The sequence below is a fragment of the Lagenorhynchus albirostris genome, chromosome 15 (assembly GCF_949774975.1).
Source record: "Lagenorhynchus albirostris chromosome 15, mLagAlb1.1, whole genome shotgun sequence".
Classification (NCBI taxonomy): Eukaryota; Metazoa; Chordata; class Mammalia; order Artiodactyla; family Delphinidae; genus Lagenorhynchus; species Lagenorhynchus albirostris.
In genome coordinates, this window is record NC_083109.1 from 43,626,802 (window position 1) to 43,646,223 (window position 19,422).

At 48.6% G+C, this 19,422-nt stretch overlaps 1 protein-coding gene across 1 annotated transcript in view; it reads right to left on the reverse strand.

Moving 5' to 3' along the window:
* Positions 1 to 19,422, reverse strand: part of PYGB (glycogen phosphorylase B) — a 54,605-nt gene that overhangs the window by 17,689 nt on the left and 17,494 nt on the right. Inside the window, exons 2-6 of the mRNA XM_060122366.1 lie at positions 18,316 to 18,417; positions 7,691 to 7,769; positions 5,437 to 5,540; positions 1,812 to 1,943; positions 277 to 388 (exon numbers count right to left, since the gene is read on the reverse strand). Coding sequence (XP_059978349.1) covers positions 277 to 388; positions 1,812 to 1,943; positions 5,437 to 5,540; positions 7,691 to 7,769; positions 18,316 to 18,417 — 529 coding nt within the window. The remainder of the gene's footprint in view (positions 1 to 276; positions 389 to 1,811; positions 1,944 to 5,436; positions 5,541 to 7,690; positions 7,770 to 18,315; positions 18,418 to 19,422) is intronic.

Sequence of the window (19,422 nt, forward strand, 5' to 3'; positions counted from 1 at the left end):
GAGTCAGGACCCGCGTGCCTGCCGAGGCCCTCATGTGCCCTGATCGGTCTGAGGACAGCGTTTCCGAGCAGAAGGCGTCCCACAGCTGCTACGCCGACCCGCCCACACCCCGCCCCAGACCCCTGGCTCTTTCCGGACGGCGCGGGGTCCCTGGGAAGTCCAGGGCTCACAGGGAAACTGCCCTCAGCCCTCCCGCAGTGGGGAGCCTCGTGGGCTGTGGGTGCAGACGGGGTCGGTCTGGGATCAGCCACCGGATGGGGACAGGAGGGGACGCACAGTCATGGAGCTTGAAGTCATTGGGCGCCTTGGCGGACCACAGTCTCATGGTGTTGACGGTGTCGTTCTTGTAGCCCGGCACCGGGGTGTCGTACGGCATGGCCAGCACCACCTGCCGAGGGAAGACACGGTCCCCAGGTCTGGGCCACCTCCCCCCACGGGCTGGGGCAGCTCGGCCTCGCAGGAAGCAGCCCACCGGCCCACCCTCCTCTGGCTTCGCTCCTTCCTCCTCAAACACACCCAACCTGCCCCGTGTCCCTTGCACCTGCAGCCCCGGCTCGCACATGTCCTGAGCCGGGAGCACCCGAGGCCGCCTCCGGTGGGCCCTGACCACACGCCAGGCCCTCTCTACCTTTACTTTCGACACCAGAGTCAACTGTCACCTGGCTCCTCGGTAGCCCCTCCTCCCGTGTCCTTGGCCTCCCCCTCCACACCTGCCCTCTTCTCACTCAACTCTGCGTGGGCGATTTCGGGACTCACCTAACCTCTCCCCACAGACAGCTGCTATTTCAGACCATCTCCCACGTCTGCGGCGAGGCTCCTCCTGTCGCCTTGACCTCGAACTTCAGCAAAACCAAAGCAGCCTGCACACTCCCTCCCGACAGAAAACACCGGACCTGCCCTCCACCCCCGTCCCAAGCCCCATCTGTCCAGAAGCACCAGCTCTGCTCTGGCCAAGCCTCAGGTCACTTCCACCGCAGACCCTCCCACGGGCTTCTCACACTCAGGCCTGCTTCCGGGGGTGCTTCGTGTGCGGCCTCAGAAGCTGAAGGCAGCTCCAATGGCCACAAAGGACTATGGGGCAGGGCCCCGGGTTAAAGCCCCAGTATCACCCTTCCCTTCCCGTCTCCCCGCAGCCCTGCTCCCCAGCCCTGCCTGGCCTTGACAAGCCCTGCAAAGCACCTGCAACCTGCTCCTTCCCTCTCCACGGCCAGTCCCCCAGGGGAAGGCCCTCACTGCACGGCGCCTGGGGTGCCGAGTGGCCTCCAGGCCTTTCATTCATCTACAAGCACACGCACCTAGAAAACCAGACCCCCTTCTCTGCTTTTCCAAATTAAATCCAACTTATTCTGGCATCGTAGGCCGCCAGCCTGCCCTGGCTCCATGAGCCCCAGTTAAGACTTGAGTCTGCATGACTCACTTGACCCGTGACTCACGGGCTTGCCCTGTTTATGCTCTACTGCCCACACTGCTGCGGTGGCGTCTTTCTTACGTATTGCGACCACCACCCATCCCCACCCCCCAGAAGCTCTCCTCCGCCTCCGCGGTCTCTGAGCCCGGGCTGGACTCCGCGTGTGCACCCGCCGGTACGGCACCGCGTTCCGCCAAGCACTCGGTGCTCCTGCCCTGGCCCCCCAGGGCCCAGCTGGGGGCCGGGGGTGCCGTGCTCCCGTTAAACTACAGAGTGTGGCTCCACAGCTGGTGTCTGGACAGTCCCGACCGAGCGTGCGGAGGTGGGTCCCACAGGGAAGCCCCAAGGGGAGCCGAGGGTCCCCGTGCTCAGCCCCCCACCCACCAAGAAGCGCCCGTGGTACCTGTGTGTCCAGCCAGCACACGCCCTCGGGGCTGTGCTCCACTCGCCCGTAGAAGTGCACGGGCAGCATGTACTCCGGCCGCGCCTTCTCCCAGGGGTTCCCGTAGCGCAGCCAGTCATCTGCCTCCTCCACCTGGAAGGGCGGCAGGTGAGGGCGGGGGAGATGGTCCCGGGCACTGGCAGACCCTGCCCTCCGCCCGCAATGACCACACCATCCAGACGATGCTGCCCGGCACGGAAACAAAACTGTGGCCTATTTACAGCGCAAAGGTTTCCAATTCTGGTCAAGGCTCTGTTTAAAAATGAACACTTTGGACTGTTAAAGAAAAAACTCATATAAAATTAGAAGAATAAATCAAAGTAAAAAGACGTTAAGAATTGCTTGAATTCAGCAGTAAAAGGAAGAAGTCCTGGGGCACATCAACGAACCTCGAGACGTTACGCAGAGTCCACACACAGCATGACTCCATCCACGTGACGTCACCTGACCAGGACGGCCAAGTCACAGACAGAAGGATGGCCCTGTCTACACCACACGTCCAGGACGGCCAAGTCACAGACAGAAGGATGGCCCTGTCTACACCACACGTCCAGGACGGCCAAGTCACAGACAGAAGGATGGCCCTGTCTACACCACACGTCCAGGACGGCCAAGTCACAGACAGAAGGATGGCCCTGTCTACACCACACGTCCAGGACGGCCAAGTCACAGACAGAAGGATGGCCCTGTCTACACCACACGTCCAGGACGGCCAAGTCACAGACAGAAGGATGGCCCTGTCTACACCACACGTCCAGGAAGGCCAAGTCACAGAGACAGAAGGATGGCCCTGTCTACACCACACGTCCAGGACGGCCAAGTCACAGACAGAAGGATGGCCCTGTCTACACCACACGTCCAGGACGGCCAAGTCACAGAGACAGAAGGTGGGCCCTGTCTACACCACACGTCCAGGACGGCCAAGTCACAGACAGAAGGATGGCCCTGTCTACACCACACGTCCAGGACGGCCAAGTCACAGAGACAGAAGGTGGGCCCTGTCTACACCACACGTCAGGATGGCCAAGTCACAGACAGAAGGATGGCCCTGTCTACACCACACGTCCAGGACGGCCAAGTCACAGAGACAGAAGGATGGCCCTGTCTACACCACACGTCCAGGACGGCCAAGTCACAGACAGAAGGATGGCCCTGTCTACACCACACGTCCAGGACGGCCAAGTCACAGACAGAAGGATGGCCCTGTCTACACCACACGTCCAGGAAGGCCAAGTCACAGAGACAGAAGGATGGCCCTGTCTACACCACACGTCCAGGAAGGCCAAGTCACAGACAGAAGGATGGCCCTGTCTACACCACACGTCCAGGACGGCCAAGTCACAGACAGAAGGAAGTCAAGTCCCCAGAAGGAGCATCTGGGTCATGCTTTTAGGACAGTGACGTGGCTGAGGTTACTGCTTCACTGTGCCCATCTCCACAGAACTCCCTGCAGGACTGTTCTGCCTGGTGCAGGCAGATACTCATCACAGGATGGGTCCTGCCTCTGATCTCCTGTACGTTAGTGAGATTCCAACATCAGAGCCTGGCTTTCTCCACAGAGCAGTTCAATGAGCTGTCTGCAGAAGCAGCATCTTCCCAAGTGCATGAGGCAAGGGGGTCTCCCTTCTGGAGCCCCTTCTCTGATAGGAAGGCTGGTCTGTGGCCCCCGTTGGCCACCAATGCTGCTTTGTGACCACTGCCCACATTTACTTGTGCTACAGCTAAACTCCGCTAAAAGCATTCTGACTGAGCAGCTCCCTTGACAGAAGCGTGGGAGTTGGCAAGTTCACCACCGGCCTATCAACCTAGGACTGTCTTTAAATTGTTACGCATGATGGCAAGAGGCACAGGAACAGGGAACCAGAAGGAAGAAGTGTCTGTGGTCAAACAGACAGAGACAGAAACCACCACCAAAACCTTCCTCCTTACGACCGTAACACCCACCAGCCAGGGAGGAGCCTCAGAGTCTCTGTCTTACAAACACACACATCGCCTCGACTACGAAAGAGCTAGAATGGGCCACAGACCACACATGTACAAAGGCTGGCTCACATCTGACAGAAACACTCACATAAATAACTGTGACTAGGAAATTCCCTGGAGGTCCAGTGGTTAAGATGCCGCACTGCCAATGCAGGGGTTGCAGGTTCGATCCCTGCTTGGGGAACTAAGATCCCATATACAGCGAGGTGTGGCCAAAAAATAAAAAAAAAAAAAAGAAAAAGAAAAAAAAAGAACAAAAAGAACTGTGACTAAAATCACCCAGAAGGTGGCAGGAGGAAAAGTGCGTTTCTCCTTTCAAGGTCACAGGGAGTATTTCAAGGTCACAGGGAGTATTTCTATAAATTAACCAGTGGCTACAAATCTGTTTTGTTTCCTTTTCCTTTTGGCCATAATTTTCTTGGCTAACGTTTTATTATGAGCGTTTTCAAACACATAGAAATGCCAAGGAATTGACAGTGAACTGCACACCCTCCACCTAGGCTCTGTCACTGCTTCCATCTTGCTATACTTGATAACCACGTCTCCTTCCATCCATCCATTACTTTTCTGATGCATTTCAAAGTGAGCAGTTCATCCCAGACATCTGTCCACTCTTCCCCTGAACACTTCAGCAGGCATGTCATTAAGGACAGTCCATCACAGTGTTTATTTTTTAGGTTAACAGACGCACAGTGAAATGCATAAATCTTAAGGCCAACATTGGTGAGTTCCGACAATTGCACACACCTGTGTGACCCAAACCCCATCAAGACAGAGGACACTTCCATCACCCCGATCATTAGCTTCTTCGTTCAGACTGTACGACTTTCCTGTTACCAGCTTTTTGATCCTAACTCCAGCCCTGCTTTATCTGTGACTTTTAGACCCCAAATTATTTAAACTATTCTCCACCCAAGTGGAAGAGTGCTGCCTTCCTTTCTGAAATGCCGAAGTGAGGGGAAACGCCCACCTCACCTAAGAGAAGGAAGGTGGGACTGCGTTTTGAGTCTCCCCGTTTACCAGCAGGGTCTTGACCGTGTTACTTCTCTGCCTGACGCTTTAGAATTGAGGCTCATTCTTCCTAAGAGCCACACTGCTTTGCAGAGTCCAGCCCCTAACCCCACAGGACGCCACCACCTCGCTGGTGTCAGCGAGGGCAGGTGGGAGCAAAGTCTGCAATAGCTGTTCTCCTAGCGACTCCAGGCCAATCCTCCTCTGCGGTGGGGTTGGGCTGGGGGGTGCCTTTGCTCTGTGAGAGACGACAGAAAACACCACCAGCTGGTGGCGTCCTCAACCCACAGTGTCTCCTGTGAGGCCCAGCTGGGCTCTGGCCCCAGCCCACCAGACGTCCTGTCGCCACACAGAAGCCGTGTGCAATGAGCACATGTGGGCGACGGGCACTGCCGGCCGTGGGGACGATGTGGAAAGCACGGAGTGCCCAGAACTCCCAGCACTGCCCACCTGCCCCCCTCTGCCCTGCCGAGGACCGGCACGCAGCCTCTCCAGGAGGAGCAGAAAGTCCAAACACAGAACTGACGGTGCCTGGCTATTTTCTCATGCGCACGAGAGCCGCAAGTGAGCAAAGGAAGGAAATCGCACCCACCTGCCAGCCATTGATGATCTTCTGGTTGAAAATCCCAAACTCATAGCGGATTCCATAGCCGTACGCCGCCAGGCCCAAGGTGGCCATCGAGTCAAGGAAGCAGGCTGAAAGTCCAAACACAAAGAACTTCTTGGGATCGAAGACGATCAGTAGACCCAAGGCCTCTGGAGCCAAGGCCCAGACACCAAGTCAAGTAGGCGCCGGAGGGCCGGCCCCCAGGGCATCAGGCAGTGGCCCAGTGGTGACCGGTCACCTTCAGGTCTCATGAAAAGGAAAATGGAACCCCACTCTGATGCCCTTCGGCCTGAGAGCCCGGGGCCAGAACAAGACAACATCAACACGGGGGCTACCTGGGGGTGTGGGAAGAGGGACGAATCCCACGGAGGACACTGCCAAACTCAGCTCATCTCAACACACTGTCCCCTCCTGCCAACGTTCTCCTAGGGACCCTCACTCAGGCTGCAGGCCCCACCCTCACACGTTCTACTTGAAATCCAAGCAACATCACAAAACATCTGCCCACATACTGGTAAAGAGGGCACAGAAGTGGGGCCTGCAAATGTACATTTCAGCACCCACAGCACCAAATACCCAGGTGCCAAAGTGCCACCAGGGCCCCCGGAAGGGGCCGCCAAATGGAGCCCTTGCTCCGATCAAAACGTCTTGAAAGCAAACCACCATGATTTGATTAAAGATTCAGAAGGCAGCCTCATTAAACTTGTGGATTAAAAAGAACACAAAATTTTAACGACGAAACACCAGCACATAAGACACATGCCAATTTACCAAACATGCACAGACCTGGGGGTGTCAGGCCCTCTGCTGAGGAGCAACAAGAAGATCCACAAACTAAGGCCTGGGCTCTCGCTCTGAGGAAATCATTCTCGCGGGAGGGACGCCGCACACGAGCTACCGCAGGCTGGGGGTGTCCCGGGTCTGCACGGCGAGGGGAGCCGTGGAAGCAGAGGGGCCCAGACGAGTCCAGGGGGAAGGCCAGTGGCGCCGCCCCGTGGCAGGAAAGGTGCCTGGAGTGGACGCGAAGCAGCCTGATGCGGCCTGAGGACCCGTGGGCACGCCGGCCTCAGGGCGGGCGGCCTGGAGCTTCGCTAGACCTTGGGTTTTTAGTTCAGTTTTTACTGACTGAGCAAGGACTAAGTGGGGAGATGACCACGCTGAACGGAATGCCGTCAGGGCGAAGGGGACTGAAGCCCGAGGGGCTGCCCTCTGCCTGCCAGCCTGGACGCTGTAACGCCGTCCGCAGCGGGAAGCGACGGCTTAGCGTGGTGCGTGTGACCTCACCTTCGCAGGCCACACAGAGCCCACACCCGCCAGTGGGGCACACACGGCCTTTCCCCTGGAGGCGGGGCACGCCTGGCCGAGGGTTAACCTAGGGCCGGGTGCTGCTGTGTTGGACAGAAACATACGCTGCGCTTATAATTTCTGAAGAATTTAACTTAAATTCTGAAAACATAAACACATACTCACAACTCACCCAGATAAATTTTAGGGCATTTGTTCCCTTTACAAACTGACAGCTCTCAAAAGGGGCAGTAATGCAAAGTGTATCACTTTAGGGCCCCGTACACACAAGGGCAGCACAGAACTTGATCATCTCTGCTCCAGAAGCACTGTGCCCAAAAGCCTTGAAGGACACAGTGACATCAAATCTCACTGTGACTGCTGTTTCCACTTCCAAGTTCTTAACCCAGCTCCTTCCCCCTCATAAAGGCTGGCGAAAATAATTAAAACAGAAAAAAACCCACAAACTTCAAACTGGGTATATTCTCAAATAGGGTGGCCCAAAGGAGCAGCAGCTCCCAGAGAAACAGCTCTGCTATTTTAGAGCAATCTGTTCACTGTAATAAAGCAGGAACAGTTGCTTTACGCTGGGCTACATTCATAAATTGTGCGTGTGTGTTTCTAGCCCTCTGTCTTTCTCCCAGTTACTGGCTGTGGAGGTGGTTGGTATATTGCAAACCCCTCCTGGCACCAGTTCCCCAATACTGGCAAGCCTGGTCACCATAATTATGAAGCGCCCTTTGTGTGAAAGAGAATATATAATTTGCATTTTTTTCCCCTACTGGTGGCAAAGATTTTGACCCAGAGGACACACTGTCCCATCCACTCTGAGGGACCAATCTATCCCCACGGACCAGTGCTGGGAGCATGGCTGATCTTGGCCTTGCCACGTGCTGCTCTCTGACCAAGGCACCGTGTCAGGAAAGGTCTGTCCTGGACAGGAGCCTGGGGTTACCTGCCAGCCTCCCCAAGCCTCCGTTCCCCAGGCCGGCATCCTCTTCTATTTCCTCCAGTTCTTCCAAGTCTAGCCCCAGCTGTGAATAAAAACAGAGGTAACATTTTAATATTACTTAATATTTTCCCTCAGCGATAGGTAGAAAGATATTTAAATCTTATGAGCTTATATCAATCAAAGGTTAGAGTCTGCCTTCTTTTAGACTTGCAAATCCAACATTAAAATCTGGTGTTAGGATGCGGAGAAAGGGGACCCTCCTACACTGTTGGTGGGAATGTAAATTGGTGCAGCCACTGTGGAAAACAGTCTGGAGGTTCTTCAAAAAACTAAATATAGAGTCACCATATGATCCAGCAATCCCACTCCTGGGCATATATCTGAAAAAAACTCTAATTGGAAAAGACACATGCATTCCAATGTTCATTTCAACACTATTCACAACAGTCAAGACATGGAAGCAACCTAAATGTCCATCAACAGATGAAGAAGATGTGGTATATAATCTACTATGGAATATTACTCAGCCATAAAAAAGAATGAAATAATGCCATTTGCAGCAACATGGATGGACCCAGAGATTATCATACTAAGTGAAGTAAGCCAGACAGAGAAAGACAACTATTATATGATATCACTTATACATGGAATCTAAAAAATAGTACAAATGAACATATTTATAAAACAGGAACAGACTCACAGAAATAGAAAACAAACTTATGGTTATCAAAGGGGAAAGTGGGGAGGGATAAATTAGGAGTATGGGATTAACAGATGCACACTACCATATATAAAATAAACAACAAGGATTTACTGTGTAGCACAGGGAACTATATTCAATATCTTGTAATAACCTATAATGGAAAATAATTGAAAAAAAATAAAACTGAGTCACTTTGCTGTACACCTGAAACTAACACATTATAAACCAAGTATACTTCAATTTTTAAAAAATCTGGTGTATAATCAATGCATGAAAATGAAAGCTTCCAGGTATTTCAAAAGCTGCCGAATGACTTAAGAATTAACAGTCCAAATGAGACGTGGTTTAATAGCCAGAGATACTGACTGCCGCGTTATTAACCTACTTACAGTGGACAGATTATAACACGTATCCTAAAAAGAAGCCAATGCTTTTAGTAACTCTCTACTTTCCCACAGTCTAATGATATTTACATGACATCTTTTTTTTTTTTTTTTTTTGCAGTACGCGGGCGTCTCACTGTTGTGGCCTCTCCCGTTGAGGAGCACAGGCTCCGGACGCGCAGGCTCAGCGGCCATGGCTCACGGGCCCAGCTGCTCCGCGGCATTTGGGATCTTCCCAGACCTGGGCACGAACCCGTGTCCCCTGCATCGGCAGGCAGACTCTCAACCACTGCGCCACTGGGGAGGCCCTACATGACATCTTTTAAAGCCAAAACCTAAAAGCACTTTTCCTATCTATTCCAACTGCATTCAAACAATCTTGTGAAACAGATATGGTAGGTTAAACATGAGAGAAAGCACCTGATTTAAAACCATTCAAAAATGCAGATCTTGGGGCTTCCCTGGTGGCGCAGTGATTAAGAATCCGTCTGCCAACACAGGGGACACAGGTTCGAGCCCTGGTCTGGGAAGATCCCACATGCTACGGAGCAACTAAGCCCGTGCGCCACAACTACGGAGCCTGCGTGTCACAACTACTGAAGCCTGCACGCCTAGAGCCCATGTTCTGCAACAAGAGAAGCCACTGCAGTGAGTAGCCCAAGCACCGCAATGAAGAGTAGCCCCCGCTCAGCACAACGAGAGAACGCCAGCGCAGCAATGAAGATCCACCGCAGCCAAAAATAAATAAACAAACAAATAAATAAAAGAATGCAGATCTTAAGGCTCTCAATTAGGATAATTGAGATAAAGCCATTAATCTGGCTTTAGTGTATTAAACTTGACAAATTGCTTATTACTTTTTTTTTTTTTTTTGGCCACGCCACATGGCTTGTGGGATCTTAGTTCCCCGAACAGGGACTGAACCCTCACCCTACACAATGAAAGCACAGAGTCCTAACTGGACCGCCAGGGAATTCCCTCATTAATTACCTTGATCAGTGGCTTCTAAACTTTTTGATTTCAGGAAGACCTAAAGAGTTACTGTTTATTGAGATTATATCTATCAGTATTTATCAAATTAGAAATTAAAATGGAGAAATTTTTTGAAGTATAATTTTTTGAAGTAATGGAAAATAACTACATTTTTAAAAACAACCAAAAAAATAATGAAAAGGGTGGCAGTGTTTTACATTTTTATAAATCTCTTTAATGGCATTCAATCTGTTAAGATATCACACACATAGAGCCCCTGGAAAGCCTACCGTACATAGACTCGTGCGAATAAGAATAAATAGTTCTGACTCAGAGGACCCCTTGAAAAGGTCTCAGGGACCCCGGGGGTCTCCAGACCACACTTTGAGGATCTGACAAACTGCAAAGGGTGGAAGCTAAGTTGTGAGAGAATTAAAAACATTAGTCATAAAGAAATGATTTAGTATCTATTAAATCAAGTGGTATTAACACATACAACAATCTGATTAAGATTTCAAAACACTGACTTCCAAATTTCCAATTTGAAATTTCAAAATACTGACTCCTACAGCAATTTCAAAGAGTGTGTTCCACCAAAATATGTTGGGTGTGTGGGGGTTATAGGATGTACCTAATACCACGTTACCAGCTCAACATTAAGAAACGTGTTTAACTGCCACATTTTCCAAACCTTACGCTGGGACCTCTTACTCCTGACACGTCTCTTAGCTCAGAGACCAGACACTCAAGGAAGACAGGCCCAGGGTGCATGTGGGCAAGATGTTTTGTTCCTTTACGTTTTTACCTGGAATGTTGTAGGCACAACCCAGCCTAGGAAGGCAAATTTTGCCTTGACTTTGAGAGCATTCAGAAGAGGCAGAGAAGTAGCTAATTGACACAAAGTCTAACACCTACCTTCCTGGGACTTCCCTGGTGGCGCAGTGGTGAAGAGTCTGCACTCCCAATGCAGGGGTCCCGGGTTAGATCCCTGGTCAGGGAACTAGACCCCACATGCATGCTGTAACTAAGGGTTTGCATGTCACAACTAAGAGTCTGCATGCCACAACTAAGGAGCCTGCCAGCCACAATTAAGACCCAGTGCAACCAAATAAATAAATAAATAATAATAAAGGAAAAAAAAAAACCTTCCTAAAGTGGGCTTCGGAAACAAAGACGGAAACTGAGCACAACAGAGCTCTCTTAACAACCTGACTTTTTCTTATTGAGTCATAACCCACAGACCACAAAAGCGAACAAGTTGATGGTTTTTAGCATATTCAAAAGCTGTACAACTATCACCACTATCCAGTTTTAGAACTTCATTCCCCCAGAAAGAAACCCCCTACTCAGTAGCAGTCACTCCCTATTTCCCCCTCCCTCACTTTTCTACTTTTTGTCTGTATAAATTTGCCTGTTCTGGACATTTCTTGTAAATGGAGACATACAATATGCGGCCTTTTGTATCTGGCTCCTTACAATCAGAATACTATTGTCCGGGTTTATCCATGTTGTAGCCCGTGTCAGTACTTTTATCACAGTGTAGTAGTCCGCTGTATGGCCATGCCACATTGAAAGACACCTGGTTGTGTTCACCTTTTGGCTATTATGAATAACGCTGCTATGAACATTCACGTACAATTTTTTGTATAGATGTATGCTTTCTTTTTTCTTTTTTTTTTTTTTTTTGCGGTACGCGGGCCTCTTACTGTCGTGGCCTCTCCTGTTGCGGAGCACAGGCTCCGGACACGCAGGCTCAGCAGCCATGGCTCACGGGCCCAGCCGCTCCGCGGCACGTGGGATCCTCCCGGACCGGGGCACGAACCCACGTCCCTGCATCAGCAGACGGACTCTCAACCACTGCACCACCAGGGAAGCCCTCTTTTTTTTTTATTTTAATTTATTCGTGTATAGTTGATTTACAATGTTGTGTTAGTTTCAGTTATACAGCAAACTGATTCAGTTATACACATATTCATTCTTTTTTAGATTCTTTCCTCATATAGGTTATCACAGAATATTGAGTAGAGTTCCCTGTGCTATACAGTAGGTCGTGGTTGGTTATCTGTCTTATGTACAGTAGTGTGTGTATGTTCATCCCAAACTCCTGATTTATCCCTCCCCCCCTACTAGAAGTATGTTTTCATTTTTCTCAATATAACCCTTGGAGTGGAATTGCTGGGTTACGCGGTAATTCTATGCTGAACTTTTTGAGTAGTTGCCAGACTATTTTCCAAAGTGGCTCCACCATTTTACTTTCCTACCAGATGTGACGATGAGTTGCTGCCTCAGCATTTTACAGTATGACAGCCCTGCTCACACTCAGAGTCTGGACATTTAGATAAGGACTCAAGCTGAGGATTGCCAACCCACGTTCCCACTTTGCTTTTCCCAGTAAAAAATAACCTTTTAAAATAACCACTTAGAATTGGGCCTGAAACCACCTTGTAAGTACTAAGTGCTTACTGCCCTGCTCTCTATCTCCTGCTTGCTGGCAACCTGTGACAGAGGACTGCTCTTCCCCCCAACCCCCATTTCTGTAAGCAACAAGTCTTGTGACTTTACCTACTGCATGTGGGTGTATTGCAACTGCACCTTCAATCAAAGTGATCCCAGGGTGTGTCTTTCCCCAAAGTGGGAGCATGGATGCCGACCCCACGTGGGTGGCTTGTGCCTCCTCTTTCAGCTGGCCATAATTTGCATATTCTTAATTTAATACACTAGCTTCTCAACATAGCAGCATATGAGGGTTCCAGTTTCTCCATATCCTCACCAACACTTGTTCTCTGTCTTTATGATTACAGCCATTCTAGTTGGTGTGAAGTAGTATTTCACTGTGGTTTTGATTTGCATGTCCCTGATGATTAATGACACTGAGCAACTTTTCTGTCATTCTGTTATTTGGATGTAAGAGTTCTTAATACATTCTGGATACTAGACCCTTATCAGATTTATAATTTACAAATATTTTCTCCCATTTTGTAGATTATCTTTTTTTTTTTTTTTTTTTTTGCAATACGCGGGCCTCTCACTGTCGTGGCCTCTCCCGTTGCGGAGCACAGGCTCCGGACGCGCAGGCTCAGCGGCCATGGCTCACGGGCCCAGCCGCTCCGCGGCATGTGGGATCTTCCCGGACCGGGGCACAAACCTGTGTCCCCTGCATTGGCAGGCGGACTCTCAACCACTGCACCACCAGGGAAGCCCTGCAGATTGTCTTTTAACTTTCTTCATTATGCCCTTTGATGTCCTTTGTCCAATTTACCTATTTTTTTCTTTTGCTGCTTGTACTTTTGGTGTCATTTCTAAGAATCCGTTGCCAAATCATGAAGATGTATATATTTTTCTAAGAATTTTATATTTTTAGCTCTTACACTTAGGTCTCTGATCCACTTTGAGTTAATTTTATATGTAGTGTGAGGTAGGGATCTAACTTCATTCATTTGCAAGTAGATGTCTAAGCATCTTAGCACCGTTTATTTATTCTTCCTCTATTGAATTGTTTTGGTACACTTCTCCTTTAAAAAAAAAAAATCAGTTGACTATATATGACACCAAAACCACAGGCAACGGGGACTTCCTTGGCGGTCCAGTGGTTAAGACTCCACGCTTCCAATGCAGGGTGTGTGGGTTCAATCCCTAGTCGAGGAACTAAGATCCCACATGCCGCACAGTGCAGCCAAAAAAAATAAATAAAAAATAATAATAATGCAAAAATTTTTATTAAAAAAAAAAGCACAGGCAACAAAATAAAACTGGACTTCATGAAAATTGAAACCTTTTGTACATCAAAAGACATTATCGCAACTTCCCTGGTGTTCCAGTGGTTAAGACTCCATGCTTCTAATGCAGGGGCCCCACGTTCGACCCCTGGTCAGGGAACTAGGTCCCGCATGCCTTAACTAAAGATCTCGCATGCTGTAACGAAGATCCTGCACGTGGCAACAACGATCCCGCATGCCGCATCTAAGGCCCAGCACAGCCAAATAAATAAATAATTTTTTAAAAATCTACTATCTTAACCATTTTTAAAATTAATTAATTAATTAATTTTGGCTGTGCCGGGTCTTAGTTGTGGCACGAGGGATCTTCATTGTGGCATGAGGGATCTTTAGTTCCAGCATGCGGGATCTTTTTAGTTGCAGCATGCAGACTCTTAGTTGCATCATGCATGAAGAATTTAGTTCCCCGACCAGGGATAGAACCCAGGCCCCCTGCATTGGGAGCGCAGAGTCTTACCCACTGGACCAGGGAAGTCCCTAAATAAATATTAAATAATTTTTTTAAAAAAGACATTATCAACAAGAGTGAAAAGGCAACCCACAGAATCGGAGAAAATATCTGCACAAACTACATATCTGATAAGGGATTAATATACAGAATAGATAGAGAACTCCTAAAATTCAACAATAAAAACACCAAGCAACCCGGTTCAATAATGGACAAAGTACTTGAATAGACATTTCTCCAAAAGAAGACATACGGATGGCCAACAAGCACATGAAAAGACACTCAACATCACTAATCTTTAAGGAAATGTTAATTAAAATCACAATGAGATATCACCTCACACCCATTAGAATGGCTACTATTAAAAAAAAAGAAATAAATAAAATGATAAGTGTTTGTGAGGATGTGGAGAAACTAGAACCTTTTACACTGTTAGTGAGAATATAAAGGGGTGCACCTGCTCTGGAAGACAGTATGGTGGTCCCTCAAAAAGCGAAACAGAATCACCTTATGACCCAGCAATCCCACTTCTATATATACACACAGAAGAACTGAAAGCAGGGCTTTGAAGAGATATTTGTATACTCATGCTTAACAGCATTATTCACAGTAGCTAAAAGGTTGAAGCAATCCAAATGTCCAAGGACAGATGAATGGATAAACAAAATGTGGTATATACATACAGTGGACTATTATTCATCCAGCCTGAAAAAGATTCTGACATATGCTACAACACAGATGAGCCCTGGAGATATTAAGCCAGTCACACAGAACGACAAATATTGTATGTTTTCACTTATGTGAGGTACCCAGAGTATCAAATTCAGAGACAGAAAGTAGAATGGTGGTGGTCAAGGGCTGGCAGAAGGGGAGAATGGGGAGGTAGTATATAATGGATATAGAGTCTCAGTTTTACAAGATGAAAGAGTTCTGGAGATGGACGGTAGTGACGGTGGCACAATGATATAAATGTACTTAATACCACTGAACTGTACACTTAAAAACAATTAAGATGGTAAATTTACATTATGTGTATTTTACCTCAATTTTTTTAAATTGGGAAAAAAATCAATTATAAATGTGAGGGTTTATTTCTTGATTCTCAATTCTATCCCACTGCTCTAACTGTCTGTCCTTATGCCAGGACCACACCTGTAGCTTTGTAGTGAGTTTTGAAATTGGAAATGTGAGTCCTCCAACTCTGTTCTTCTTTCTCAAGATGTTTTAATTAATCCTGATCTGTTGCATCTGCATCTGGATTTTAAAATCAGCTTGTCAATCTCTGCAAAGAAGCCAAATGGAATTTTACTGGGGACGGCAATGAGTCTGTAGATCAGTCTGGGGAGTCTCGCAATCTTTATTTCTTTGGCAGCGTGGGTCTTTGTTGCTGCACGTGGGCTTTCTCTAGTTGCGGTGAGCGGGGGCTAATCTTCGTTGTGGTGCGGTGGCTTCTCTTGTTGCAGAGCACGGGCTCTAGGCACGCGGGCTTCAGTAGTTGCAGCACGTGGGCCCTAGAGTGCGTGGGCTTCAGTAGTTACGGCGCATGGGCTCAGTAGGTGCAGTGCCTGGGTTCTAGGGCACATGGGCTTCAGTAGTTGTGACACACAGGCTCAGGAGCTGTGGCTCGTGAGCTTAGTTGCTCCACGGCATGTGGGATCTTCCCAGACCAGGGATCAAACCCGTGTCCCCTGCACTGGCAGGTGGATTCTTAACTGCTGCGCCACCGGGGAAGTCCCTGCAATCTTAACATTAAGTCTTCCAAGCCATTAACAGGGGATGTCTTTCCATTTTTAGGTTTTCTTTCTCTCAACAATGTTTTATAGTTTTCAGAACATAAGTCTGTGTCTCTTTTGGAAATTTGTTCCTAGGTATTTTATTATTTTTGATGCTATTTTAAATGGAATTGTTTTCTTAATTTCATTTTAGGATTGTTCATTGCAGGTATATAAAAATACAGCTGATTTCTGTATATTGATCTTTATCCTGCAACTCTGCCGAACCCATTCATTTGTACTAATACATTTTTACTAGAATCCTTAGGATTTTCTAGGTCATGTCATCTATAAGTAGGGATAGCCTCCCTTCTTCCTTTCCAATCTGGATACCTCTTATTTCATTTTCTTGGCTAAATGTCCCAGCTCCATCAGTACAGTGTTGAGTAGAAGTGCTGAGACATCCTTTGGACAAAGCAGCAGGTTAAACACAAGCTGGGGACACTCTACAGAACAAACCCAGTTTCAACAAATACACTGCAAGGCAGACAAATTAAAAAAGAGGAAACGCTCATAGATTATGCTCATAGTTGCATAGATGCAACTAAGTTTCTGAACATACTATTCAAAAAAATTTTAAGGTGATCAGAGAAATTTGTACACTGCCTGAAAAACTGATATTACAGAATTGTTAATATTTTAGAGGTCATAATGGTATGACCCTATCTTTAAAAATATCCATTGAAATATTTACAAGTGAAATATTATATTTGACATTGGCCTAAACAATCTGGGAGTGGTGGGGGCATAAGGGAAACAAGACCGGCCAGGACTTGGGCTTGCGGACTGGTGAAGCCAGGTGATGGTATGTGGAAGAAGTTCATCGTAACAGTCACTCAATTTCCATATATAAAGTTTTCTACAATAAAAAAATTTTAAACGTGTCCTTGATAGCTCAATCAGGAGACAATGGCTTCTTCTGAATTTCTAGTTTTTAGTGCAACCTGCTCCCAGAACTAGCCCTGGGTGATGTAACTGGGGAGCCTGGAGGGAGGAGGCCTCCAGCCCTGCATCACTGACAGTCCCACCCACGGCGTCTGGTACCCGCCTTGTGCCTGGAAGGAAGGCCAGGCAAACGTGTGCCTGAAGACGCTCAAGTTCTGTCATCATGGAAACTTCTCAAACACAAGCTTAATTAAAAGCTAAATGGCAAGTGAAATACCATTTTTAGGGAAAAAAATGTACAATGTTTAGAAAGATATATGCCTCCTTGTATTTTCTAAGTTTCTATAATTAACATCTTATTTGTGTAATGAAAATTATAAACAGGGAATTCCCTGGTGGTCCAGTGATTAAGACTCTGTGATCTCCTTGCCAAGAGCCAGGGTTCAATCCTTGGTCGGGGAACTAAGATCCCACAAGCCTGCAGTGCGACCAAAAAATAAAAAAAAAAATTGGCTTCAGGAATAATAAACAACCACTTTAAGTAAATATTTTAAAAACATTATAAACAGATAATGCATATTTATGGTATAAACATTCCCTAAAATATTTACTACCTGTAAGAAATATACAGAGAAAATGTTTCAAAAACTGAAATGCTTTGTACGACTGTAAACTCCACCGTTCTGTGGTCCTTATAGACATGTTCTAACATTCACAGTCAGTAAATGAAACTCAAATGACAAATCACCTGGGAGGATAACCTCCATCTTTTTAGATAACTGTGAGCCTAAGGTTCCTATTTGGGGGAGTCAATTATTTTTCCAAGTTTTTATTGTGCCAACTGAAACTACTTGTCCCAGATGCTTGGCTCCCCTAAGTCCTGGAGGGGAGACAGGAGCCCCTGTGATGTCAGGACCTGACAGCCACAGGAGGCTCACACCACCCTGCTTCCAACAAAGCCCCCAGAGCACCTCCCACCCCAACACCAAAACCAAACAAAAGCAAAGGCAGGGGCAGGTGCTGGGGGAAGGAACGACTCTGGTGAGGACCCTTCCACATACGTGCAAAGGGCAGGGATGCTGCCCATTCACACTCTAGAAATCCTACACTGAGCGTCCGGTACGGGAGGGAGACAGTGTCCACAGAGGGGGTACACACACAGTAAACAGACACGGCCTATTCCAGCTCTGCCCTAAAACTGCAAATCAACCGTGAAAGGGGGAGGCCTCTGAGTGAACAGCTGTCAAAGACGAAGCTCAGGCACAGGCAGTGTTTACTCTGAGTAGGGGAGAAAGGGCAATTTTATAACTAGACGGCAGGACCAGTGTCTTGGGGTGGGGGAGGGGAGCTGGCGGTGGGTCACTGGCTCAATAAAGTGGAGAGAAATGGGATGATACCAGCCATTTCTGCCACGTGGTAAACCCGCCTGGGGTTGGGGTACGGAGTGCAAAGGTCTAGAAGCGTCAAGCCTTAGCATCACGACGCACCCAGTCCTTGCCCTCCAATGCATTAGCTCCCATCCACTTGTGCTTTCTCCCCTTGAGCAGGAGTGTCGCCCACCAACCCATTCTCCCCGACGCCCGAGCCATTTCTCCCGTCCCAGATGGCAGCGCTCACCTCTGCAGGGCCTGGATTAAGACTCAGTGCCCACGAGAGGCCACCTAGCATCCTGTCCCCAAGGACCCATACCTGATAGATGGCTTCGTCACAGGCGTTCTGAAGGCCCAGGTTCACCATCGTGTTCTGTAGTGTGCGGCCCATGTAGAATTCCAGGGAAAGATAGTAGATGCGCTGAGGAAGCAAAAGGAAGCATCTTAGACTGTGCATTCCACCCCACACACGAGAAGAGTCCGGTGCCGAGAAGACCTTCTTAGGGGCTTCGCTCAGTCAACCCTGCACTTACCTGCACATCCCTAAAATGGGCTCACTCCCTTCAGCCTTGGCCAACCTCAGCTTTCCAGGGGCAGCCCCGTAGTGGGGGCCCTTCGAAAGTAGTCTGTTCACTGCCCTTCTGGAGTCCCCAAGGGGATGGAAACGAACCACTGCCTGAGGTAGGGAGGCAGAGAGGGGCAGTCGTGGGGAACAGACTCCCAGGACAGACAGAGCCAGGTCTGAGCTTGGCGGGGCCTCTTCCCAGCCATGCCCTCGAGGAGGAGACCGCATCGCTCACACGGGGTGAAGCAGCCCTGCAGGATGAACAGCTTCTGATACCTGCACTAAGTACTCAGTGCAAACGGCACGGTCAACACAACGGGATAGACGGATGGACACGTCTACTTCCACCTGCTGACTGTTTGCTGGCTTTGGGGGACTGAGAGGTAAACCTCCATGTAAACGAGGTGACGACCACCAACACTCGCTGGGGGCCACGCAGGGTTCAACACTTCCTGCGCCTGGTGCCACCTGCCCACACGACCACCCAATGGGCCACGGGAGGCGGTGGCAGAGCTGAGATCTGGCCCGCAGAGTCCTGCTCTCATACAGGGCTCCATGCTGCCTCCAGCTGTCAAGGGTAAGGCCTTGGGACTTCCCTGGAGGTCCAGTGGTTAAGGCTCCAGGCTCCCAAAGCAGGGGGCACGGATTCGGTCCCTGGTTGGGATCCCTCATGCCGCACAGCACGGCTAAAAGAATAAAATAAAATAAAACTAGAACGCTCAAAAAAAAAAAAAAAAAGAGTAAGGCCTTGATGAGAGAAGGGAAAAACGCTTCCCTACAGAAGAATTCTGATTAATAAACGCAGAAGGAAGGGGAGGAATGGAAAACCACCATGAGAACAGCACAGGAACAGCTGCGCAG